The sequence below is a fragment of the Erythrolamprus reginae genome, chromosome Z, assembly GCF_031021105.1.
Source record: "Erythrolamprus reginae isolate rEryReg1 chromosome Z, rEryReg1.hap1, whole genome shotgun sequence".
NCBI lineage: Eukaryota > Metazoa > Chordata > Lepidosauria > Squamata > Dipsadidae > Erythrolamprus > Erythrolamprus reginae.
Genome location: NC_091963.1, coordinates 143,409,032 through 143,436,971, shown reverse-complemented (window position 1 = coordinate 143,436,971; position 27,940 = coordinate 143,409,032). Strand labels below are relative to the sequence as shown.

Here is a 27,940-nt window from a genome sequence, read left to right as displayed (position 1 = left end):
GTTTTTGTTACACCAATTCACTAATCCCGCAAACCTCTTGCAGTAAACGTAGACTAGAATAGAGCTGGAAGGGACCTTGGAGGTCTTCTAGTCCAACCCCCTGTTCAAGCAGGCAAACCTATACTATACTATACTATTTTTATTGGACAAAATAAAATAAATAAAATAAAATAAAATAAATGGCTGTCTAGACTCTTCTTATAAACCTACAGTGATGGAGTGCCCACAATTTCTGAAGTTGAGCTGTTCCACTGGTTAATTGTCCCCACTGTTAGGAAGTTTCTTCTAAATTCCAGCTTGCTTCTCTCTTTGGTTAGTTTCCAACCATTGCTTCTTGTCCTGCCCTCTGGTGCTTTGTAGAATAATTTGACCCCCTCTTCTTTGTGGCAGCTCCTCAATACTGGGATACTGCTGTAATGACGCCCCTAATTTTTCTTTTCTTTAGACTACCTAAACCCAAATCCTGCAGTCTTTGTTCATATGTTTAAATGTCCAGCTCTTCAATCATCTTAGTTGCTCTTCCCTGAACTTTGGCCAAGGTTTCAACATCTTTTTGGTATTGTGGTGACCAAAACTGGTTGCAGTATTCCATGTTGTCTTACTAAGGTTTTTATAGAGTGGTATCCTAAGATAGAATTGGACAAAATTTTGTTGGGGCCAGATAACAAAATGATAAAAACAACAACCCTGTATCAATATTTTCTTAACTATAAAATGGAAACAGAACAGGTAAAGGATAATATGATGATGATGATGATGATATTATTATTATTATTATTATTATTATTATTATTATTATTATTAATTAGATTTGTATGCCGCCCCTCTTCGCAGACTCGGGGTGACTCACAACAACAATAAAACAATGTATAACAAATGTAATAATTAAAAGTCACTAAAAACCCCTTATTAAAAAGCAAAACATACACACAAACACACCATGCATAAACTGTATAGGCCTGGGGGAGATGTATCAATTCCCCCATGCCTGATGGCAGAGGTGGGTTTTAAGGAGTTTACGAAAGGCAAGGAGGGTGGGGGCAATTCTAAACTCTGGGGGGAGCTGGTTCCAGAGGGTCGGGGCCCCCACAGAGAAGGCTCTTCCCCTGGGTCCTGCCAAATGACATTGTTTTCTACTACGGCTTGACTTCCTGGCTCCAATCCTCCCCCGCAGGGAGGCGGAACCAATGAAGATGTTCCGCCCCAGGCGCCTGATGGACCCAGAGGGCTTTCAGACGGCGCTTGGGGTTATTCCAGAGGCACTCGTCCACAGTTCGGCGGAGTCTCTCGCGGAGGCCTGGAACACGGCTGCAGCGGGGGCTCTTGACCGGATTGCGCCTTTGCGACCTCTCCGAGGCGTTAGACCCCGTAGAGCCCCATGGTTCAACGAGGAGCTCCGGGAGTTGAAACGCCAAAAGAGACGTCTAGAGAAGCGATGGAGGAAGAGTAGGTCTGAATCCGATCGAACACTTGTAAGAGCTTTTATTAAGACTTACAAAGTGGCGCTCAAGGCGGCAAGATGCGCGTACCATGCCGCCTTGATTGCATCAGCGGAATCCCGCCCGGCCGCTCTGTTTAGGGTGACCCGCTCCCTTCTCAACCAGGGGGGAGTTGGGGAGCCCTTGCAGAGTAGTGCCGAGGATTTTAACACGTTTTTCGCTGATAAAGTCGCTCGGATCCGGGCCGATCTCGACTCCAATTGTATAACAGAGTCGACTGACAATGAGTCAGTCGAGGTGACTGGGGCACGTACTTGTCCACCTGTCTGGGAAGAGTTTGATCTGGTGACACCTGATGAAGTGGACAAGGCCATCGGAGCTGTGAGTTCCGCCACCTGTTTACTGGATCCGTGTCCCTCCTGGTTGGTTTCGGCCAGCAGGGAGGTGACACGGAGCTGGGCCCAGGAGATTACCAACGCTTCCTTGGGGAGGGGAGTTTTTCCATCACTCTATAAAGAAGCGCTTGTGCACCCCCTCCTCAAGAAGCCCTCCCTGGACCCAGCCGTACTTAACAACTATCGTCCAGTCTCCAACCTTCCCTTTATGGGGAAGGTTGTCGAGAAGGTGGTGGCACTCCAGCTCCAGCGGTCCTTGGAAGAAGCCGATTATCTAGGTCCCCGGCAGTCGGGTTTCAGGGCCGGTTACAGCACGGAAACCGCTTTGGTCGCGTTGATGGATGATCTCTGGCGGGCCCGGGACAGGGGTTTATCCTCTGTCCTGGTGCTCCTTGACCTCTCAGCGGCTTTCGATACCATCGACCATGGTATCCTTCTGCACCGGCTGGAGGGGTTGGGAGTGGGAGGCACTGTCCTTCAGTGGTTCTCCTCCTACCTCTCTGGCCGGTCGCAGTCGGTGTTAGTGGGGGGCCAGAGGTCGACTCCTAGGTTTCTCCCTTGTGGGGTGCCTCAGGGGTCGGTCCTCTCCCCCCTGCTATTCAACATCTACATGAAACCGCTGGGCGAGATCATCCAAGGACATGGGGTGAGGTATCATCAATATGCGGATGATACCCAGCTTTACATCTCCACCCCATGCCCAGTCAACGAAGCGGTGGAAGTGATGTGCCGGTGCCTGGAGGCTGTTGGGGCCTGGATGGGTGTCAACAGACTCAAGCTCAACCCGGATAAGACGGAGTGGCTGTGGGTTCTGCCTCCCAAGGACAATCCCATCTGTCCGTCCATCACCCTGGGGGGGGAATTATTGACCCCCTCAGAGAGGGTCCGCAACTTGGGCGTCCTCCTCGATCCACAGCTCACATTAGAACAACATCTCTCAGCTGTGGCGAGGGGGGCGTTTGCCCAGGTTCGCCTGGTGCACCAGTTGCGGCCCTATCTGGACCGGGACTCATTGCTCACAGTCACTCATGCCCTCATCACCTCGAGGTTCGACTACTGTAATGCTCTCTACATGGGGCTACCTTTGAAAAGTGTTCGGAAACTTCAGATCGTGCAAAATGCAGCTGCGAGAGCAGTCATGGGCCTACCCAGGTATGCCCATGTTTCACCATCACTCCGCAGTCTGCATTGGTTGCCGATCAATTTCCGGTCACAATTCAAAGTGTTGGTTATGACCTTTAAAGCCCTTCATGGCATCGGACCAGAATATCTCCGAGACCGTTTCCTGCCGCACGAATCCCAGCGACCGATTAGGTCCCACAGAGTGGGCCTTCTCCGGGTCCCGTCAACTAAACAATGTCGGTTGGCGGGCCCCAGGGGAAGAGCCTTCTCTGTGGCGGCACCGACTCTCTGGAACCAACTCCCCCCGGAGATTAGAACTGCCCCTACTCTTCCTGCCTTCCGTAAACTCCTTAAAACCCACCTTTGCCGTCAGGCATGGGGGAACTGAAACATCTCCCCTGGGCACGTTTAATTTATGCATGGTATGTCTGTGTGTGTGACTGTTAGCATATGGGGTTTTTTAAATATTTAAATATTTTAAATTGTCTGATTGCTTATGATTTGTTTTTTACATGTTGTGAGCCGCCCCGAGTCTTCGGAGAGGGGCGGCATACAAATCTAAGTAATAAATAAATAAATAAATAAATTGTTTAGTCGACGGGACCCGGAGAAGGCCAACTCTGTGAGACCTAACCGGTTGCTGGGATTCATGCGGCAGAAGGCAGTTCCGGAGATATTCTGGTCCGATGCCATGAAGGGCTTTATAGGTCATAACCAACACTTTGAATTGTGACCGGAAACTGATCGGCAGCCAATGCAGACTACGGAGTGTTGGTGTAACATGGGCATACCTAGGGAAGCCCGTGATTGCTCTCGCAGCTGCATTTTGCACGATCTGAAGTTTCCGAACACTTTTCAAAGGTAGCCCCATGTAGAGAGCGTTACAGTAGATGAACCTCGAGGTGATGAGGGCATGAGTGACTGTGAGCACTGACTTCCGGTCCAGATAGGGCCGCAACTGGTGTACCAGGTGAACCTGGGCAAACGTCCCCCTCGTCACAGCTGAAAGATATTTCTCTAATGTGAGCTGTGGATCAAGGCACAGCCCTCAGGACTCCCATGGCACTTGTCCCTTCCAAGCGCGGGGTGGAAGAGAGGCAGGCTTGGATGGCTCCGAGCTCTTTCGCTGCTGCCTCAGACCCTGCGCAGGCCCCGCTCCGCCCTCCCAGCAACCACTCAGCTCTCCGTGAGCTTTCCTGGGCCCTGACTGGCTGAGCTCAGTGTCCTCCTCAGAATCTGGGCAGAGCCGTGGACAGCACTGCCAGGATCCCCAGAGGGGGCCCAGAGCCGAGACACGCAGAATCGCCCAGTGGCCGTCAGCTCGCATGGTCCCTGGACCCCTTCCACCACCTTCCCTGCTACGGAGCAGCGGAAGCGGGGAATGGGAAGGGGGGTGGTCCTGTCTGCCTGCCTGCCTGGGGAGGTGCGGACTGGTGCCGTCCCATTGCCCGTGCATCAACTCATGTCAGGCCATCAGCAGCCTGTGGGGCTCTCCCACACTTTAGCACATATCTGGAGGGGGCGGCCGAGCGATTTTCGCCACAGCGCTGGAGGCCCAGCACGGCGGTACACCATTCTCTACCGAGCCAGACTAATTGACTGCAGCAGCAGAGGGCGAGGGGAACAGAAAGACCGCCCCTTCCCTGAGCAACATCCTCCCTCAGACACTTCTGCACAAGTTAGACCACTTCCGCCCGTACCCTCCCTCATTCCATTCCAGACTGGGATGTCTTACTTGTGCAGAAGTGGGCATGGAGGAGGGAGGATGTCGCTCTGTGGGCTCCCCTTGCCCTCTGACCAGCAGCTGATTTGTCCGGGTCCGGACTTGGCGGAGAGCTGCGTCATGCCGGGCTTCCAGTGCTGTGCTCCCGAAGGCCACAAGTCGCTCAGGGCAGCCGCCATCGCCGCTCCGAGAGAGCACACAGGCTGCACGGCCAGAGCTGGGGGGCGCTGTTGATGGTGTCTGGAGTGGTGAGATTCGGCTGCTGCACATGTACAGAAGCCGAATCTCACACGAACATCCCTTGCGCCTCGGTATTTTTGCAAAAATTGCCGATTCCAGCGTGTGCATGTGTGCGCATGGCACGTGCACGCAGGGCGGTGATGGAGCTGCATGTGCACCTCCATTTTCGCCAGTGGAACGGTGTGCCACACTATCCTCCTAGGAGCTCATCCCTGCCCCCACCCAAAATTGCTGAAAACAAGATAGTGACGCATACACAATGGCAGAAACTCAGCTTCTGTGAATGTGCAAAAGAAGAAAAAGACACAGAAAAAAATTCCAAAACCCCCTCTTTTTTTCCAAAATAAAAAAATAAAAATTCACAGACCGAAACTGGCTACGTGATATCATCATGATGTCACCAGCAGTTTGCTACAGTTCTATAAAACTGGTATGAACCGGGAGAAACACACCTCTGGAGTGGAGAGTGAGTGTTATTTATACCCATGATGGCGAACCTATGGCACGTTTATCACAGGTGGCACACAGAGCCATATCAGAGATATGCGACATTGTCCTTTGTCAGCATGCATGTGCGTATGTTTGCCAGCTGATTTTTGGCCTTGGGAAAGACCATTTCGCCCTATGGATTCTTCAGGGAAGCTTCCTGAGTCCCCAGAGTACAAAAGACGGGACATTAGGCAAACAGGAAGTTAAAACAATGCACTTCTAGTTTTCCCCTTGTGCTGTTTTTTGCACTCCGGGGCTTCAGGAAGCTTCCCGAGTCTGCGGAGAGTGGCGGCATGCAAATCTAATAAATTATTATTATTATTATTATTATTATTATTACTATTACTATTACTATTTCCTGAAGAAACTGGAGTGCAAAAAACAGCACAACAGCAAACCAGAAGTGTGTTTTCCGAACTTCCGGTTTGTCTGTTGGGGTTTTTTGCACTTCAAGGCCAAAGATCAGCTAGCCAGCACACACATAAGTGCTGGAGCTGACATAGGGCAACATCTCGCGTGACCTCTGGTATGGCTTGGTATGCCATCTGTGACACGCATGTTGTAGATTTGCCATCACGGTCCTATTATGATGTCTTATCACCCTGGAGTTGAGGTCGTTTGTTTTGTAGAGAGGCTGGCCCAGTCCTGCTCAATGAGCACCAAATATCTTCTGGGGGCAGGGAGCTGAGTTTCTGTCTCCCTTAAGATTTCTGTTTCTATTTTGGGGAAAATAGTCTGCTTTTTAAATATTTCCTACTATATTTCATTTTTTAAAAAGAGGGGTGGGTGCTATCTTTCTTCATTATCAAAAAGAGGGCGGGTAAAATATCTACTGACCCCTCACATCCTGGACACAAATTGTTTCAACTCCTACCCTCAAAACGTCGCTACAGAGCACTGCACACCAAGACAACTAGACACAAGAACAGTTTCTTCCCGAACGCCATCACTCTACTAAACAAATAATCCCGCAACACTGTCAGACTTTCTACTAAATCTGCACTTCTATTCTACTACATCATTCCTATCACCCATTTCGTCCCATGTTGACTGTATGACTGTAACTTGTTGCTTGTATCCTAACATTTTATTAATATTGATTGCCTCTTCATTGCTTATTTGACCCCTATGATAATCATTAAGTGTTGTACCACATGATTCTTGACAAATGTATATTTTATTTTATTTACGTTGAGAGCATATGCACCAAGACAAATTCCTTGTGTGTCCAATCACACTTGGCCAATAAAAATTCTATTCTATTCTATAAGAAAATTATAGAAAAAATGCAAAGATTTTAAATACATATTAAGGAAGCCACTTAGAGAAAATGTATGGTTTGAAAAAATGTTAAAAGAGTTACTTGCCTTTTGGGCTCCATAATCCGTTGGCTAAGCAATCCAAAGGGTTTATGTATTTAAGGAAGTTGGGAAGTTTTTAAAAAACTCCCTAGCTTAGGACAATAAATATAGCTCAATACTGCCCCCTAAAGACCATATCAATTCACTCCATACGGAGAGTCTACGTAGAGGGGTGACATACAAATCTAATGAATTGAATTGAATTGAAAGCGTGCATGCCTGCCTGCACCTATAATGCAATGCACACGTAACACACACCCCTGTGCGCCTGATCCCCTTTTGCCACCTTCTGACAAGCAAAGTCAACGAAGGAGCCCGATTCACTTAACAACTGTGTGACTAACTTAACAACATAGAAACATAGAAAATTGATGGCAGAAAAAGACCTCATGGTCCACCTAGTCTGCCCTTATACTATTTTCTGTACTTTCTTAGGATGGATATGTTTATTCCAGGCACGTTTAAATTCAGTTACTGTGAATTTACCAACCAGGTCTGCTGGAAGTTTGTTCCAAGCATCTACTACTTTCAGTAATTTTTTTTCTCATGTTGCTTCTGATCTTTCCCCCAACTAATTGATTGTGCCCCCTTGTTCTTGTGCTCACTTTCCTATTAAAAACACTTCCCTCCTGAACCTTATTTAACCCTTTAAAATATTTAAATGTTTCCTTTCCCTTTGGTCCTCCAGATTATAGATTTAGTTCACTAATTTTCCTTATAATTTTCCCAGGGTCATTTTCCTGTTGGATTAAAATTTTGGCGTTAGGTGGTGGAAGTGAATCCAGTCAGGAAGCCCAACGACACCCAACAACGGAGATTCACTTCACATTTCTGACAAGGAGGTAAAATGGGGCAAAATGCACTTAGGTGTCACTTAGCACCCTAATTTTGGACTCAATTGCGGTGGTAAATCGAGGACCGCCTGTACAATAGCAGGGAGAACAATGAGGGAAAAATAAAAGGGAAATGTTATTTTCTTCCAACCAGCCTATTAACATGTGAATGTGAGCATTTATTAGCGGAAGGCGGGGACGCCGCATCCCGCGTTTTTTTAATAGACGTCAATTGGACGCTAGTATTGACGCAGCGCTTGGCTTCGACCAACGGGCTTGGAGAATTTGTTTACGTCAATTGCCCAATGCTAGGGTCAAATCGTCCCTTCTTTAATGTAAGAGACTCTTTTCATATTAATGGTAGTTCGATAGCAGCCTTTGACAATGTAGCTAAAATGATTGAAGGGAGTTTTAGCCATAGACAGAGCTAGTTTTAGATATGGGTGGGCCCAAAATGAATGGGCGACGAGGGAAAAGACTGCAGCTAAGGGTAACAGTTAATCCGATAGTCCCGTGGTATAATCTCACTGCGAACAATAGCCACGCCATGCTGAGTGACAGCGTATATATCCTATCCTATTGTGGAACTTCCCCTCTTTCCTCTTCCCTCTCCTCAGTTTTATCGAACCAGCTTGCTTCGTCTTTCCCTCGTCCAGCCCATCCTCGCTGTCCGATGATTGACTTGGCGCTTGATCGGTTGTCCAATGAGCGCGCCCGAGGTAAGAAAGACTCTTACCTCAGAGAGCGTAGAGTCGTGAAAAAAAAGAGTGGGCGGTGCTCTCACAGACCCGGCTGCGCTGCGCAGAGGGCAGCTAGGGCGCCATTTTGTGAGGCGTTCGGAGCGCGAATGAGGTGAGCGTAGCTGTGAAAGGAGAGGGAGAAGCGGTGTACGCTTACAAAAATTAGACATTTAGATAAGCAAAGCGGCGGCGTGCTGGATCTGGGCGTCCCGGTGAGTTCGTTGCCTGAAGAAATACGCCTGACGGAAAAGAGTGGCGACGGTTATCTCCTTCCCCCGTGTGTGTGTGTGTGTGTGTGTGCGTGTGTGTGGAGTGGGAGAGGAGTTCGCATAATGGTATTGCCCACACGCCCCCTCGGGTTTGGTGTCCCCGGCGGTCTTTCTGAAATCGTACCTCCCACCCTTCCCCTTATTCAATGTATTGGTGTCATCCAAGCCGATTTGGGAGACGATTATACTGGGGGGAGGAGAAGGAAGACTGCTTTCATGTGTCTTCTGCGAAATGTGTGTTTGTGGTACGTTATGCGTCGATGGGGTTGTAAGAAATAACTCAAACGTATGGGAAGTGTTAATCGTGCGCCTAGCTGCCTGAATGTATAAAAAAGCGTGCCAGGTGCGCGCGCAGATCCCATTGGCAGGTATGGCTGCCATCTTAAGGAGAGGGAAACACATGCTTGGATGCGGGGTGGGGGAGGGGTTCGGCCTGACCTTTATTGGCCGTTCAGGGTCGGATCTCATTCGTCTAATCCGGATTGACAAATCCAAGGAGATAAGATGTCCAACGGCCTCCGCAGATAGCACACAAGCAAAACCGGATCTCACGGAACAAATCCAGGGGGTACTTGGATAGGATACCACCAGGAGATCACAGGGCTGTAAAACCGACTTTAAAAAACCCCCACAACGCCTTGGAAGGTAGCGGAAGACAGTCCCCCTATTTATTAATTTTTTTTTAAAAAAAACCATAGATATTTCTTTGTAAGGTGCGATGGGAAGATTTTTACTAGGATTGAATTGTGATTTTTTGGGGGGGGGAGGGGAAAGGGCAGAATTTGTTCAAAATGCACACAATTCATAGGCTAGGAAGGCTGAATTGCAAATCGTTAAACTCCAAAAACATCAGAATTTGCACACTTGCCACGATCAAATTGTGATCTTCTTTTGCAGATTTTTTAAAAAAAATACACATTTCATAGGCTAGGGTGGATGAGTTGCAGCTGGTAAAACGTCTAAAAGCATATATAAGTGAGATATATATATATCTCATTTGTAGATTTTCCCGGTTATAGGTATGCAGGTCTTGACATATTTTGATTTCTCCCCATGTAAGTTTCAGAGATACTTGGCAGGAATCTGTGAAACTTACATGGGAAGAAACCCGATAATATGCCAAGACCGACCTACCTACATACATACAGTACTACTTAAAAAAATTAAGGGAACACTCAAATAACACATCTTAGATGTGAATGAATGAAATATTCTAATTGAATACTTTGTTCTATACAAAGTTGAATGTGCACAACAGCATGTGAAATTGATTGTCAATAAGTGTTGCTTCCTAAGTGGACAGTTTGATTTCACAGAGGTTTGATTTACTTGGCATAATATTGTGTTGTTTAAGTGTTCCCTTTATTTTTTTGAGCAGTGTGTATCTATCTATATATATCTATATATATCTATATATATCTATATATATATCTATATATATATATATATATATATATATATATGTTTTCGTAAATTTTCACGGGTATATGTATGTAGATTGTTCTGAGTTCGGGTTTTGCCCTGTGTAATATTTTGCATGTTTATGCGACGTTTCGGTGAAATCACATTCACCATCATCAGGCTGAAGTTTCCAAGCTTCGTGCTGTTGTAAAATGGAATTCCATTTTACAACAGCATTTTACAACAGCACGAAGCTTGGAAACTTCAGCCTGATGATGGTGAATGTGATTTCACCGAAACGTCGCATAAACATGCAAAATATTACACAGGGCAAAACCCGAACTCAGAACAATCTACATACATACATACATACATACATACATACATACATACATACATACATATATATATGGCCCTGGCAGGATAATTCTCTGCCTTACAAGGCAAAGGTTGCAGGCTCAAGTCCCAGTGGGTATGGCTAGCTGATGAGGCCAAAATAAGGCCGAAATAGATCTATCCTAGTCTCCCTTAATTTTCAAATTCAGCAAAAAAAAAAAGTGACATATATATGTATATATATTCGTAGATTTCACAGGTATAGGTATGTAGATCTTGGCATATTCGGGTCCATCTACCGGAAAAAAACACACACCAACCACTACTTAAACACACAATCCCACCACCCTACACAGAACAACTCCGTACGCAAGACCCTCATCTCCAGAAACAAATCCCTAGCCAACAAAGACCATCTGGAAACTGAATTACACAGTCTCGCTAATCTTACAGGGAAAAGACCCGAATATGCCAAAACCTACATATACATGCGACCCGTTAGGTCCCACGGTCGGCTTTCTCCAGGTCCGGTCAACTAGACAATGTCACTTGGCGAGGCCTATGGGAAGAGCCTTCTCTGTGGGGGGGCTGGCCCTCTGAAATCAGCTCCCGCCAGAGATCTTCACTGCCCCTACGATCCTCGCCTTCCGCAAGAGTCTCAAGACTTTTATGCTGCCAGGCTTGGGGCCATTAGACCCTAGCCCTCTGACCAAATGAATGTAATGTATGTTGTATGAATGGCAATGACTGCTTTTAATACTACGGGGGTTTTAGATTAACTTTTTAAAATTAATTGGATTATGATGTTGCATTGTTTTTTATATTTTGTAAGCCACCCTGAGTCCTCGGAGAGGGGTGGCATATAAATACACACACACACACCTGACCTACATTTACCTAGGAGCAATAAAAATAGGTACTATTTTATGTATTATTGCAATAGACATCTGAAGAATCTGGGCAATTTGGAGAATGCATATTCGCTTTGCAACAAGTATATAGCGATTTTAGGAACAGAAATGTATTCCTAAGTGTGAACAAATGCAGTTGCATTTCAGTATGGATTTGCTTCCACAAAAGACTGACCAGCAAATACTTAATATTTTTTTTAGATAGTATTATTCCGGCTGATAGCTGTAAGTTACACAAACCTTCTAGCAGAGCACAATCCCTTTCTAGCAAATAAATAGCAGAGTTTAATCAGAAACTTGCCTTTGCTAAATAAAAATATAAAGCAGGCCCTTCTGCTTTGTATTTTTATTTAGCAGAGGCATGTTTCTGATTAAACTCTGCTATTTATTTGCTAGAAAGGGATTGCCAATAAAAATGACTCAAGATCTAATCCATCTCTTTGTTGAGCTTGTGCTTAATATTTTAAACTTGCCTGAGTCAGTTTGCACCATCCTCAGATTCAGGAGAAGATCTGGGTTTTTTTAAAAACCAGTTGAGGTGGGATATTTAGTATCCTATTCTGCCTCTCCACTTTGCGTATAACTGTAGTCCCTGGTGTGAAAAATTAAGTTTGAAAAACAGTTTGTATTATAGGGCTGATAGTTTATTCTTATGCTGAAAGCCACAATGTCTTATTTTTTTATTTAATTCTTGTTTCATAACAAGATAGTGGTTTGGCAAGAAAGCCATGCCAATCTTCACACTTTTCAAACAGTGTGGTTTGGGCAGATGGAAGAGTTCTGCATGTGTTAACAGCCTGAGGTTAACTTGATACCAATCCATGTATTGAAGTTGCAACAAAGGAGGTGATACTGTAATACAAATAACTTCAGATACGAAGGACAGATAAGCCTCTGACTTAAAAGCACTGAAAATGTCTGGCGATAATTTTTCACCTAACCCTTGCAGAATTTTCATGGTCACATGATCCAAATTAAGAAACTTGAAAACTAGCACGTATTTAGATGGATGCAATGGCCATTGTGGGATCTCCTTTGGTGAACTTCTGACAAAGCAAAGTCAACCCACTTAAAATGGGTTAAAGTTCACTTGACAACTGCAATGATTTACTTGAAAAGGAAAAACTGTAAAATGGGACAAAATTCACTTAACTGCCTTGCTTGGCAATGGTTGTATGGTTAAGGAGCACATATAGTTTATAATTAGTTCCTGAATCTCAGCATAGCACCATACGTAATCCTCAGCATTAAAAAGGCTCAGATTCATCAGCCATAATTTACACAGCGAAAGAGGGTGAGAGAAAAATAAAATTTTCTAATATTAGTGTACTGCAGTGGATGAATTATAATGGCAAGCATTTGCTCTAGGCCATGATTTAAATCCACAACTTAAGCAATTCTAAGAGAAAAATCTGGTCTTTAATCGTCTACCAATACAGGTACAACCACAAGCCCAAAATTCAGCGAGACATTTGTGAATTGAATTTTGCCCCATATTACAACCTTATCACATTCATTAAGGGAATCATTGCAGTTAAGTTAGTCAAAGATTTTTCTTGTCGGAAGATCTCAAAATGGGATCACTTGACCCAGCACACTGGTTGTCGTAAATATGAACCAGTTGCCAAGTGTCTGAATTTTGGTTGCATGATTTAGGGGGTGCTGAAACAATTGCATGCATGGAAATTTCTGGAGGCTGTGATCTCGCAGGACTTCAGGCCGCGAGATCACGCCTCCCCAGCCCCTAAAGCTTTGCTTCATACAAAATGTTTGCAAGCCGCTGGGACGCTTAGAGGGAGTGAATATTGCACCTCCTCAAAAGTATCCCATCAAATTGCAAATGTTTTTGCATGGAGACTGGAAGCTTCTGGGTGCTGTGATCTTATACGGCAGAGAAGCTTGGAGAGAAGACAGCACGCTAAATGTTTGCAAGGTAAGTGACCCTATATGGGAGGATGGTGGGGTGAAACAATTGTGGAGAATATGAGATAGCTCAATGGTTCGGAGGAGGCCTTACAGAGATGGCCTGTTCCATCACTAGACCGCCTTCCCCACCCTAAGATACCACATGTGCATTTATTTATTCATTCATTCATTCATTCATTCATTTGATTTTTATGCCGCCCTTCTCTTTAGACTCAGGGCGGCTTACAACATGTTAGCAATAGTACTTTTTAATAGAGCCAGCATATGGCCCCCACAATCCGGGTCCTTATTTATTTAGTTGGACTTGTATGCCAATTAAATAAATAAATAAGTGCACATGAGGTATCTCAGGGTGGGGAATGACCTGCACATTCATTTAGCAAATGAATGAATGAAAATAGGGAGTTTTCACATTCGTTTTATATGATTCACTCCAACGAATCCTCAGGTTACGAATGTAATTGGCAGGCTCCATTACATTCATCAGTCAAGGACTATCTGTAATTTAAATAGGTGAGGGTGAAAACATAGGTGGGTGACTTCCCTGCCCCAGTTACCTGGTATTTGAGTGATTGGTGAGTGGAAAGGTAGATAAGCAGGGGTAATAATCTGAATGCTAGAAATTTCTGTTACTGGGACTTTTACCACTGTAATGAGAACCTACCAGAAGACCAGCTCATGCATTTTTTTGTATAGATTTTGTATCTTTTCCATTTGTGTGTGTGTGTGTATGTATGGCGTGTGCTCAGTTTTCCTCTTTGCTTTAGAGATCTGTATGAGCTATCTATCACAATCTTGCAGGTGACTTTGAAGTCGTCCAGCACGACTAGTTGGCAACAGACATGGCAAAATCAAGGTGGCACCTGAATCACACCTGAGTGGCTGCTGTGGGTTTGGAATAGCCACATGGGGCTGGAAGCTGGGGTGTTCTCTGGGCTGGAGGGGAAACTGGAAGATGTCGGCAAAGTTTCTGGGGTACCCTTGACTCATCCTGTCCCTTCTCCTTTCACAGGGCAGCAAGGAGAAAACCCCCAACCCTTCCTTCACTGGAGCTCAGCTTGTTTTCATTTTATTTTTTTAAAAAAACCCCTACCCACCCCACTACACGCACACCTTCTCCCACTGTCTCAGTACAAGTTATTTTAATAAAACCGTGCCTTGGTGGCCCAGTGTTGCCTTGCAGTCAAACCAAAAAAACAAACAAAACCCTGGATTGAAAAATGTAATTTTGAGGGAAAAAATCACTTTTTTTTTCCCCCCTGCAGCAGCTAGGTTAGAGGAAGAACCTTTTAGCCTCATATGAGCTGGCCTTTCGTAGGCCATTTTTAGAATGAAATGGTGTTCAAAAGGGCTTGGAATTATTTTCTGCCAGGAACTCTCTCCTCTGCCAGGTTTTGCGGTAACCATGGCTGGAATGAGAGCTTGACAGGGGGGGAAAAAAGACAGAAAAAGAAAAAAAATCGTTATTGACTTTGATCTTTTTACACCTCCCGTTTTTCTAATCTAGGCTATTTTTATTTTTGTTTTTTTACAGCGAGATTTTTTTGATCTTCAGCTACAGTAAGTTATTCCAATTTTTTCCATTTTTTTCCTGCCTTTCCACTGATTTCCTTTTTATCGTTGTTGCTAGTTACTTTATTGATATTATTGCTGCAATAATGGTGGTGACTGTGACTATGATGATGTGTTGCTGATGGTGATGATTTTAAAAAAAATGACTGCTGATTTTTAACCAGATGAAAATGGAGTTTTTCTGAATGAACCTAACTGACTTTTATATAACCCCTTGGGGAAGGAAAAAAACCCATACATACCAGGTTTTTAAAACACGTGGTTTTTTTTTTAAGAAAAAAAGAAAGTGGATTGATCACATTTAACTCTTTTTTTCCCTCCCTCACTGATCTCCTGGCTGCCAAGAACAGAACCTGATAACCTCTGCAGAACCTAGTTGAACAACTCAGGAAATTACTACGCATTTTTATTTTTCATTTTTAATATTTTATTTCTATTCGATTTTTCAATTGTTGCTGCACTGTGTCTGTGGGGCTGATCACTCTCTAGCAGTGACAGCCTCACCCTGGTCAGAGGCCCCACTCCGCCCCTTCATGCCCCCTTCAGTTCCCATCCTGGTCTTTTCCTCTGCACCGTCCCTCCCCCTTACAAGCGCCGTCATGGATGCCCAGTCTGGAGTAACAGAGGCAGCTACCAGCGGAGCCTTGCATGGAGCAGGGGCAATACCCATCTTGGCTGATGGTAAGGAGCTGCATTGGCTTCATTCCAGGCCATCCCCTCTTAAAGATCTTTCTTAAAAGTTGTATGCACCTGTATAGCATATCCGAGGGCACTGTTCGAATCCTGGCATAAAAAAAAATTAAGTAAAATGTCCTTTTCAGGAGCGTTATGGAACTGCATACAGGTAGACTTGGTATTTGTTTCATAGCCTTTCGAAGTTAACGGCAATTGTGTGTGTGTGGGGGGGTGGAGTGGCTTATGGCTATTGCAGCATGTCCATGGCCACGTGTTCAAAATTCAGGCTCTGGGCAACAGGCATGTATTTGTGACAGTTGCAGTGTCCTGGGGTCAGGCGGTCCCCATTTGTGACCTTCCCAACCAGCTTCTGATAAGCAAAATCAATGGAGGGGGATATCAGATTTTCATGTCATGACCGCACAATTCACTTAGCTGCAGCAGTTCGCTTAGCAACAGTGGCACGAAGGTCATAAAAGGGGGCAGAACTCCACAGCTGTCTTGCTTTAGTAACAAAAATGAATGGGCTCGATTGTGGTCGTAAGTCAAGGGCTAGCTGTAAGGTGTATATTCAGCTGTTAACAGAGATGATTGGTCTTGGGAAATGGCAAAATATATTGAAAACCAGTGGAGCTGCAATGGACTCTTTAATACTGGGTTAATTTTTTTTAAAGTCTCCCAAATTCATAATTGTGATGATACATGTAATAAAAGTTTCTTTCTTGGAATTTCAGAGCACATAGCTATAAAATCATGCATCTGCTGTCCCTGAGGTTTTCTCAATGGCTTTGCAAATATCCCAATTATCTGCTGTAATATGCATAAAGCTAAATAAAGAGAAGGGAACCTAGAGACAATTGAGGCACTCAGTTTGTGGAAGTTGTGTAATAAACAAATGTAACATTAACCAGTATACTGTGAGAAATATGATACACTTGCTACTCTACAAGTTTCACAATGCAGGAAGTCTGTAATATTAGTACAGGTCTTTAAACTTAGCAACCAACATTCAACCTTGTGGACTTCAGCTTCCAGACTTCCTCAGCCATCTATGCTAGTTAGTGTATTCTGGGAGTTGGAATCCACAAGTCTTAATGTGGCTATGTTTGCAGAACACTGATGTAGAAGACCAAGAGTTCTAAATTCTAGAGTTCTAAGTCAGTGGTTCTCAACCTGGGGGTTGGGTCCCCTTTGGGGTGTCAAACGACCATTTCACAGGGATCGCCTAAGACCATGAGAAAAGACCATGGTGTTAGGAACTAAAGCTTCTATTCTGGTGCCTTGGAATCCGACCAATCGGTTTTACAGTGGAGGTATCCCTCTTACCTTCCTGCCAAAGCTTAAAGCTCTGTTGGGAGAATTGGCGTTAGGCTTATGGTTGGAGGTCACCACAACATGAAGAACTGTATTAAAAGGTCACAGCTTTAGAAAGGTTGAGAACTACTGCTCTAAATGGTCACAAAAAGTGTGTCAGTTTGTTCCTTCTTAGGGAAAGACATCTTAATATGATCTAACCATAGAACATTGTGGGAATAAAGATTATTTCTAAAAAGACCTCTATCTTTCTCCATCATCTTCATTGACCAGTGGTAGGGGCTTTTTCTTTAGCATACTTGTTTTAAAAAATTGTGATATCTCAGCAAAACATTTAGCTTCTAGAACAGTTTTAATGGATTCAATTTAAAAATAATTGGGGGATTATTACTTTCTTGGGCAAACTGAATAGTTTTGCTTCATGGCCAAACTCATTTGCTCTGTTATATTGTGAAGAGAGGCTGCAGGAAATGGAATTTTTAGTTTTGAGAAGATTAATACATGGAAAATTAAACTAAAGGCCTACACCAGCCCAGAATGTAGAATTTAAATTATAGGAAGGCAGATTCTGACTGAATGTATTAGCAAATAGGCATGTTTGGCATTATCATGTATCGAGGAAAAAATATTTATTACCTATTCAAAACATTTGGTTCCTTGGGCAGAACCTCTTGTTGCATATAGAGAGTTCACATCAGCCACTGGAATCTATGAAGTAGTCACTCTCCCTGATCTACTTATTTCAGCAAAACTTGGGATACAGAATTATCACATAGACAGTGGTGGGCTACGAGATGGAATGCTAATTTGCGCTTGCTGCTGCAGTTCATAAGTGCTTATGGGGCCAGCATGATTTTTTTTCTCCACCTGTGGAGGTAGCAAAATCATGTATGGACCTGCAGGTGTGCCTGTGTGTCACATGCGTGGAAGCAAAAAAACCTCGCTGAAACACAGGCGCACGTATGGCTCTGCGTGATTTTGCTACCTCCACAGGTGGAGAAGCAAAATTATGCTGACCCCGCAAGCATGTACAAGCCACAGCGGCGAGTGCAATTTAGCGTTCCGGTTTGTAGCCCAGCGCTGCACATAGATTTCCTTTGAAGTGCTAAAGAAAAAGCAAGCAGTGTAGACCCCCACAATCAGGTAAAGAAACAGTTCCTACCACTTGAAGTGGCTGGGATTTTAATTCATCTTATAAATTTTTGTCGGGCTGACTTATTTAAAATTTTCAGCGAGGAGGCTTTCCCTTTCCTGCCTGGGTTTAAATTCAGGCAGAAATGAAGATTAGCACCTTGCCTGTACAGAAACTGAAGAGAAATAAGAGTTGTTGGTTTTAAACAAGAAGGGAGGAGCAGTGAAGCAAGCAACCTGTTTTGAACAAAGCTTTTACTTTGTTCTTCATTAGGAGAAGGAGAATTTGGTTTCTTTTGAAGCACAAGAGATGAAGTGGAAGAGAGAAGCCTTAAGTGGATTTATTTAATCCTATCTACATATAGGTAAAATCAAAACTGGCTCAGTATTTATGGATAAATCCTTATCAGGCGGCAAAGAGAAAAGAACCACAAGGTTTAGTTGAATACTGGCAGTGAAAGTCATTCCTATTTTTAATCTTGTTTCACTCCTCCTTGGTGCTCTTTCTGTTAGTTCATGTACTTACAAGTGCATTAAAGATGTGTCTGTCCCAGGGGTGAAAGGCTCCCATTTCGCTCCTGCCTATCGGTCATCGGAGAGGCGGTCGCAAACAGAGCGTGAGGCTCCGCCCACCTTCCTGGGTGCCACTACAGTGTTCCCTCGCTTTTCGCGGGGGATGCGTTCCGAGACCGCCCACGAAAGTTGAATTTCCGCAAAGTAGAGGTGCGGAAGTAAATACACTATTTTTGGCTATGAACAGTATCACAAGCCATCCCTTAACACTTTAAACCCCTAAATTGCAATTTTCCATTCCCTTAGCAACCATTCAGATTATTACTCACCATGTTTATTTATTAAAGTTTATTTAAAAAAATATTTATTAAAGGCAGACGAAAGTTTGTCGATGACATATGATGTCATCGGGTGGGAAAAACCGTGGTATAGGGAAAACCCCCGCAAAGTATTGTTAAATTAATATTTTTGAAAAACCGTGGCATAGACGTTCCGCGAAGTTCGAACCCGCGAAAATCGAGGGAACACCGTATTTGGGTTCTTTTACCCTCTGTGCATGCACAGAACACTTTGCATATGCAAAAAGGATAAAATAACCCAAATGGTGGTGGGTGAGTGGAACCTCAAGCTCCCTTCGTGACCAGCTCTCTGACGACAGATAGACATGAGCAAACCGTGAATATTTCACCCCTGGACTGTGCACTCCCATCTGAATAGATAGCTGTGTGTTCATTACCCTGTTTTCCCCAAAATAAGACATCCCCTGATATTAGACCCTATTGGGCTTTTGAATCCATGGCAATAAGGCCAAGCATTTATTTCAAGGTTCCAAAAAATAGAGTTGGGATTGACAGATACAGACTTGCAGTCTTCTGGGAACTTGGTTGCAAGAAAATGTCTTGGAGACTCCAAACAAACAGAGCCAATCTTCTATCTATGTTTTGTCTCCTGCCCTTGATAGTTTGTTGCCTTTGGATTTTATTATCAATTCCTGTCCTGTAAACAGTCTGAAGGGAAAGTTGAGTACAGTGTGTGGATAAAGAAAATGCTTCTCTGGACCCCTGCCAAAGTCCGACTAACAAGACAGGCCTCCCTCAAGTTTGCACAGGATGGAAGTTCCAGCAGCAATAAAAGCCATTTGTTTACTCAAATCATATAAAATACATACTTTCCCATTAATGCATAAAAGCGACGGACAGGGATTTTTGAATACAAAACAAGAAGGTGCTTTGAATCTCTGCACAGTCTACTCAGCTGCATCTTAAAAAGAGGCCGCTCCCTTTTTTTTTTTACCTTTATGGCTCCTGCACATAAGCAGAAGTCAAAGCTTTCAGAGTGCTGTGTACAAAGCACCAGACACAAGTGTGGCGGCCTTTTAACACCTAGCCTAAATCTGTGGACAGAAACTTGTGGTAAAATAATTTTTTTCATGTAAATCTCCCCAAATTTAGACTTGGATTGCACTCTTTTTTTGAATTCCTCCCAAAGGTGTAGGTTAGATGTGCAGAATCCCGAAAATGTTAGGCACACTTTATTTGTAGATGCATCTCAATTTTAAAGAAGAAATCAGGGAACATTGCCCCTTGGTAATAAGAGTACCATATTTTTTGGAGTATAAGATTCACCTTAGTTTTTGGAGTGGAAAATAGGGGAGAAAATCTGCTTATCGGGTATTATTCTGGCTAGCGTCCTTAGTCTGGTCCGCACATTATTTTATCCCCTGGTTAGGGCTTTAAAAAAAACCTTAATCCAAGCTATTAGAAATGAAAAAAAGCCTGCAAAGACTTATGGCTGGGAAGAAAACCTCCTTTGAAGAGATTAGCAGTGAAAAAGCTTGAAAGCATGTTAAGAGCTGCCTCATTAAGGGCAGGGGGGGGGGGGGAACTTCTGCTCCAAAAAATATGGTCCTTTTATTAATTGCCTCTGAACTTGAGGTCTGCTGGGCTCCCTGCATTTGTCTTTTCTATGCCGCTACTTGTATTGACCAAAGCATGTATTGAAGTGGTAGATTGTGTGTTTCTGAGAATGCTGCTTGGAACAGAACTAAGGTAGGAGTGGAGTTGACATTGTTCAGAAGATCACTGGTGCTGGAGGGTGGTGGTGGAAATGAAAGCAGCTTGAGTTTACTTATGCTGAAGGCCATTGCATACAATAGACAACATTATTTTCATATATCCAGTCCTCGTACAAGGTTCTTTTTCCCTGAGATAGTGGACTATGGTAGGCTAATGATTAAAATACCTCCCCTTTTCTTTCTCTTTTAATTTTTGCTTTTCAGGAAAGTTTTTTTTACCCCCTAGTGTTCACACTTTTGTCTGTGTGTGCCAAAACTGCTCTTTCTTATCCCTAGGAAGGATGCACCTGAGATTTCCTAGCTTGCCTCACGCTGGTAGCTTTTCTTTCTGAGAAAGTGCTACCTGGCAGATGATGCACCCAAAATGTGTGCGTTTTGTATTTTTCTTTGCAGTTGGTTATATATATCGTGTAAAAAGCTATGACATCTGACCGGTTTTTCCTTTTGCTGACCCATTTTTTTTCTCCCTTTCCCTGGCCTCGGCAGCAGGTTAGCCTTTCTGCTGCGTGGGTGAGCTATGGCCAGCAATGTCACCAACAAGACAGATCCCCGTTCCCTCAATTCACGCGTCTTCATCGGAAACCTCAATACCCTCGTGGTCAAGAAATCCGACGTCGAAGCCATCTTCTCCAAGTACGGCAAGATTATGGGTTGCTCCGTGCACAAGGGCTTTGCGTTTGTGCAGTATATGAATGAGCGCAACGCCCGCTCTGCAGTAGCGGGAGAGGATGGCAGGATGATAGCGGGCCAGGTCCTTGGTAAGTAGGCGGCTTCCAGGGTTAGCCCTTCTGGTCTTCATCGCCCCAATGAAATTGCTGGCGTTGTTCTTCTAGCAGAGAAGAACTTCGGCTCATTATCCTTTTTGCCTTGTTCTGCTAACAGATTCCCAGAAGTTCCCTGTGCGAACAAGATACATGTTGCATCCTGTGTGTATGTGTGAGTGTGAAGATATTTCTAGTATTGTAGAAATAGAAAACAGAGTGAAAGGAAGGTGGAAGCAGTTAATAGTAGACAACAGAAGAGATAGATCAGACATCCAGCCCTTTGTTATCAATGGATACCAAGTGGGGCAAGTGGTTAGTTTTAAGTTTCTGGGTGTTATCATAAAAGAGGACCTGACTGGGGCACTCAAATTATAGCACTGGCCAAAAGGGTCCCACAGAAATTATACTACCTGAGACTTCTCATGAAACAACAAATGAATGGAAAATTGCTGGTGACCACCTACAACTGCACCATAGAGAGTATTTTAACTCTTCATCTGTGTATGGTTTACCAATTGCACAATGGCAGATAGGACAGTGCTCCAGAGGTTTAAAATTTTTGCCCAGAGGATCATTGGTTGTCCTCTCCTCCTTGGCATAGCTCTGTATTCTCTGCCTTAAGAATGTTCAAAACATTCTTGAATATCTATCCCATACTGGGCACCCCCCCCCCCCCTTTGAACTATTACCTTCTGACAGACAGTACAGAACAATAGAAACGAGACATAGGCTGAAAAACAATTTTCTTATGTATGATGTAAACAGAAGATGATATTTAATTTCATTGTACAAGGTGCAATGACAATAAACTAAGCTAAACCAATTAAATATATTGGGGAGGGAAGTAGTTTCAACCTTCTTACAGAGTAGATTTTGGTCTGATCTACCTGATCGAGCTGACCAAGCAGTCACATCAGATTTTATAATGTAGAACGCTTACCTCTTTGGAAATATTATTGGCCTGTCTTTGTCTTGATCTAGGAGTTTCTGCTTTCTGCAACCTGAGAATAGGAGGGTAAATTTTTAAAAAGTGCAATGTCCTACTTGATATTTACATCTTTCTTGGAACCAGAGAAAAAGCACACACATGTATATGTCATTTCTTTATTTATTTAAACACTATATAAGCGTGATGGTGAATCTATGGCATGTCTGCCATAGGTGGCACGCGGAGCCATGTTGGAGGGCAAGCGAGACGTTGCCCTTTGTCAGCTCCAGCGTGCATGTGCCCGCACTACCTAACTAATTTTCAGTCTTGGGGAGGGCCTTTTTGTCCTCCAGAACCTTCAGGGAATATTCTCTGAAGCCCCAGAATACCAAAAAACAGCCCAAGGGCAAAACGGCAGTTTGGAAAAACAGACTTCCAGTTTGCCCATTGTGCTGTGTTTTTGCACTCTGGAAGGTTCAGGGAAGCTTCCTGAAGCTCCGGATTGCAGAAAACAGCCCAATTGGTAAACCAGACTTCCAGTTTGGCCATTTTTTACCGTACCAGGCTTTAGTGAGGCCTATGCGGATGCGCAGGGACGGAGAAATTGTGTGCATGCGCAGGAGCAGTGTTGGAGTGCACATGCGTGGAGGGGGAGGGAAGGTGTGGCCATAGGCACAGATGCTAGCACACCCACACACACCCTTTTGGCACACGAATTAAAAAAGGGTCACCATCACTGGTATATAAGCTTGTTGGCTTCACCAGGACAAGCTTAAGTGGGGAACTTTGTCTGAAACTGTATTACTAAAATCTCATCACCACCGGAATGCGAATTTATTCCTCTCCTGCCTATTTACAGCTCTGAAAATAAATCACAAGAATGTGTAGCTCGGGGATGTTTTCAGATCTTCCGTCCTGTCTGTTTGAAATGATGATGATGATGATGACAATTATAATAATAAAAGTAGTAGTAGTAGTACTTGGAAAGCAACATTTGTTTGCCCCACCCCTGCCAGCGGAAGACAAAAAATGCTGGCAGGGGCGGGGCAAAAAAAGATGTTTTTCCCCACTCAATATCCTTATTACCCCTCCCCGCAGGGAGATTTTTTTTTTAAGTTGTCTTGTTTCCCTCCCGCTTAGCGGGTTCTTTATGAAAGGTGATACTGTAGTAGGTTTTCTTCCATAACAAAAGCAAAGACTGATAACAAAAGCAAAGAAGGAGGTTTTCTGGGTAATTTGAGCGCACTACATGGTTTATAGTTGCCAGCTGCTAGGTAAGCAGCTCTTTTAACTCCAGGCTGGCCTGGGCTTCTTATAATGGCATGTCACAGCTTGTGAGAGAAAGTACAGCTAATCCCTGATCTCACGACCACAAGGGAGCCAAAAACCTCTGTCGTTAAGCGAGACGTCTGTTAAGCAAGTCCTCCCCCCTTTTATGACCTTTCCAGCTGTTTTTAAGAGTTGTTAAGCGAAGCGCTCACAGGTATTAAATTAGTAACACGGTTGTTAAAGGAATCCAGACTCCTCATTGACTTGTCAGAAGGTCGCAATCGCATGACCCCAAGAAATCTCAAATGTCACAAATAAGAGCTGGCGGCCAAACACCTGAATTTTGATCATGTGACTGGGGAGTGGCAGCTACAGTGGATGTAAGTGTGACAAACGATCATAAGTCACTTTTTCTTTTCAGTGACGTGGCAACTTTTGAACGTCCGCTAAATGAACTGTTGTAATTCGGAGGGCTTCCTGTATTTGTTTCTGCTTTTCATGACTGCTTTTGTATGGCATCCTGTAGAACTTCAGGTGGTTCACCTCTGTGACAGAGACATTCTTTTTCTCCCTCGCCACTCCTGTTTAAAGCAATGTGCCAAGGATATTAACTGGGTGTTGTAAGGATTGTTGTAACATGTAAGGAGATGTTTGCAGGCATGTGTTGTGGCCTGGCAGCAGAGTCAGACAGCGAGGTTGGGGGGGGGGGGGGGCATTAACCAGGCTGGGGAAGGCTCAGAGAGAGGGGGCCAAGGCCACCTGGCAATTATCAGCTACCTCTGGTGCTAGACAGCAGTGAGGCAGAGGAACAGCTGGAACCTGTTCCCAGTGTGCACATGTGCAGAGCTGCCAGACAAAGGGAACAGCTGAGAAACAAGGGTTGACTTGGAAGTAAGGCCACAGGTGGATGATGAGTGGTCCCTCCCATGGGGAATAAAAGAGGAGTGAAAGGGGAGGTGAGTTTGCAGAAGATAATTAGTTCACTTAATTAGTTCATTCTTGCATTCTTGCCAAGTATTGCGGTATCAGCCAGGCCACTCTCAAGCCTGATATCGGTAATTCTAAACTATCTTGAAAGACTGGGGGAGGAGAGACTTTACTGGACATTACATAAAAGAGGTTTTATGTAAAAGAGGCGTCTGCTTCGTGGATCAGCATGCTGCTGTGTTTACCCAGGACAATGTTAGGCTCTATCCTTTATTGGATGTCCAAAAAAGAAAGAGAAGTTGGGCCATCCTATGCCAGATTACTTAGATCAGGGATGTCAAACTCGCATCACATGATGTATCAGATCCCCCCCCCCCCCAATTTGCTAAAGAGTGCGGGCATGGCCAGTGTGTGACGCATCTGGGCCACAGGCCAGGAGTTTGACAGCCCTGATTTAGATGAACTGTGGTAGCCCAGTGTTTAGAGGCAGTATTGCAGGCTAGCTTACTGCCAGGAATTTGATTCTGACCAGCTTAAGGGTGACTTTCATCCTTCCAAGGGCGATAAAATGAGGATCCAGATAGTTGGGGCCATATGTTGAGACTAAACCGCATGATAGAGGGCTGTAGAGCACTGTGAAGCGATAGATAAGTGCTACTGCTACTTTAATTTGAATTAGAATGTATGGCCTCCAAGACTTTCCCAATTGTGATTTTATAAAATGTTTTCGATAACAGAATAACAGAGTTGGGGGGGGGGGGAATTTGGAGGTCTTCTAGTCCAACCTCGTGCTTAGGAAGGAAAAACCCTGTACCATTTCAGACAAATGATTATACAATCCCCAGTGTTAAAGCACTCACAACTTCTGAAGGCAAGCGCCACTGATTGATTGTTGGAACTGTCAGGAAAATTCTGCTTAGTTTTCGGTTGGATCTCTCCTTGTTTATTTTCCATTCATTGCTTCTGGTCCTGCCTTCATATAAAGCAATGCCTTTATCTAATTTATTGATGCTACAAAGTAGAGAATAATGCAATTGCGTTCAGGAAGGGGACATGCTTGAATATATGCATTAAAACCCTAAAGTGAACATCGCATGTAGATTTGGGAAGAGCGGTTTGTTTGTTTGTATATATGGAAAAAAGTTCTAGGCATCTATTGGATAATACACGAGGCAGTAATGTGGTTGCTTAAAAATTAGCACAAATAGATTATGTGAAGAGAAAATTACTGGCCCAGAACATGAACAATGCAATCCTGTTAACTTAACTTAAGTTAACTTAAATTGTGGAGCCTTGATCTGAAGGCAAAATTTTGCCTTTGGATCATGGCTCCACAATTTAAGAAGAATATTCACATAATGGGCACTTGAATAAAGGTACTGTACATGTTTTAAACAGCTAGAATTGTTTTGCTGGGATTGAAGCAGGGAAGATAAAGGTATAACTTCCAATATTTGAAAAGTGGTCAGACAGAAGACAATACCCAAGTTATACTCAGTACAAAAAACAGTATAAATGAAAGGCAGATTTGGGCTAAACCTTAAAGTCTACAACAACACTTGTTGTAGAAGCGGGTGGACTTTTGCAGGGAGGATTTGATTTAAAACAACTTTGTTTAAATCATAATTTTTAAAGAACAGCTGCCATTTCTGTTCCACAGCAGCTACCCTGTTTGTTGATTCACCAACAGTCCCAATATGGCAGAATATATAGCCTCATGCTACATAACTAAGTTCCATTTCATGTTGAATAAATATAGCTTAAATAGAAAACTACCTTTAGATTCTTACTCCGAAAGCATTTTATTAAAACACATTAGATTAAAAAAAATTAACCCCCTCCTTCAAAAAAAATAATCATTTTTTAATCCACCCTAGGCTTTTGTGAGACTACCCCGAAGCTGTCATAGCTAAAGATGAAGCAAAGAAAACAAAAAACCCCAACAACCCCAAAATCAAAGAATGTTTACCAAAAGATCCCTTGGGGCAGCTAAGAAAACAAAGGGGGAATATATCACCAGACAAAGCAATTTGGACCTGAGTGTATGGAAACACCTATCTGAGATTAAATCAGTGGATTTAAATTGTGATTTGAAATCATTAGTAAAAAGACTTGATTTGAATCATGATTTTTGAAGACCAGCTGTCATCTCTGTCCTGCAGAGGCTCCTCTTCTGACCCGCTGTTGACTCACCAACAGTCCCATTCACTTTAATGGGGCAGCTGGTGATGCTGGGGTAATACAACAAGGTGAGGGACATGGCGGGATGCAGGTGAGTGGATGCCCCCTAACAGGCGCTGCCATGATGGATCTGAAAAGACAGGTGCTCTTTAAATGTAAAAACTCTTTCTTGCTGATAGTTACAATCTTTAATATTATTTGCAAACAGAATGAAGGTGCTTATTGTCATGCTTCTCTGACAATAAGACCCTGTCTTATTTTTTTTTGAACCTTGAAATAAGTGCTCGACCTTATTGCCATGCACTCAAAAGCCCTGTTGGGTTTATTATCAGGGGATGTCTCATTTTGTGGGAAATGGTATTTAGCTCACAGAGTTCGGATTCATTGAATTGTGTTTTTTGTAAACGTAAATATTGCAGAATATAGAGCCTCATGCTACATAACTAAGCTCCTGTCAGGGTTCCAATTGGTGCCCTAATTAATTCATGATCTAAATCACTGGTCCCCAAACTACGGCCCGCGGGACGCATTCAGCCCGCTGAGGCCGTTTATCCGGCCTGTGGAGAGACGACACACAGAGAAAGAGGGGGGAAAAAGAGGGAAGGGGGTCGGTCGTGGTGTTGGTGCGCTCAGGGGTGCCCCTCCCCCTCCACTGCTCTCCTTCACCCACATGCAACATGCAACCACAACACCACACCAACAATATCCCACCCACGCCTTTGTCTTAAGAACATAGGATTCCCAGATAGACACACACACACAAAACCAGGAGGGGGGAGACTTGTATCTCTCCCTCCTGAGAGGGGGCCCAAAACGCCCCCCCTCCCCGCCAGACCCCTTCAGGGAATCCCCAGCAATGCCGCCATCAGCTTCTTTTATGGAGGGAAATCCTGGGTTGGAGGGATGCAAAGAATGGGGAGGGGATGGACACTGGGGAAGCCTTTCCTCTCCTCCCCCTTCGTGCCTTTTCGGCTGGGAAGTGAGAGAAGCGGAGATGGGCAAAAGAAGGATGCGCATGCTCAGTTCCCTTTGGGAAAGGGGAAGCGAATGGCTCTGCTGTGTTGAGAAAGGAAGGGAGGGAGGAAGAGAGAGAGAAAGAGAGGGAGAGAGAAAGGGGAGGGAGGGAAGGAAGGAAGGGAAAGAGAGAGAGAAGTGACTCTTGATTTAAGCATATGGTAAAAAACACCCAAATAATAACAGAAACCCCCCCCCCCCCCCAGACCTCACCTGTTTTTGGAAATGGTTCAATAATTCACACACACACACACATACAAGGGGGGAGGAGATGGATGGAAAAAGAAGTGAGAGAGGGAAGGAATGAAAGAAAAAGGGAGGAAGAGGGAGAAATGAGAAACAAATGAGAGAGAAAAGGGGGAGAGACAGGAGAGGTACCCAGAAATGAGAACA

The 27,940-nt window shown here is 44.0% G+C and overlaps 1 protein-coding gene across 1 annotated transcript in view; it reads left to right on the top strand.

Moving 5' to 3' along the window:
- The first annotated feature begins 8,436 nt into the window (after window positions 1-8,436).
- The window catches only part of HNRNPC (heterogeneous nuclear ribonucleoprotein C), a 28,864-nt gene continuing 9,360 nt past the window's right edge, over window positions 8,437-27,940 (top strand). Inside the window, 3 exon segments of the mRNA XM_070727613.1 lie at window positions 8,437-8,554; window positions 14,720-14,745; window positions 20,951-21,222. Of these exon segments, the coding sequence (XP_070583714.1) occupies window positions 20,982-21,222 (241 nt within the window). The 5' untranslated portion in view covers window positions 8,437-8,554; window positions 14,720-14,745; window positions 20,951-20,981.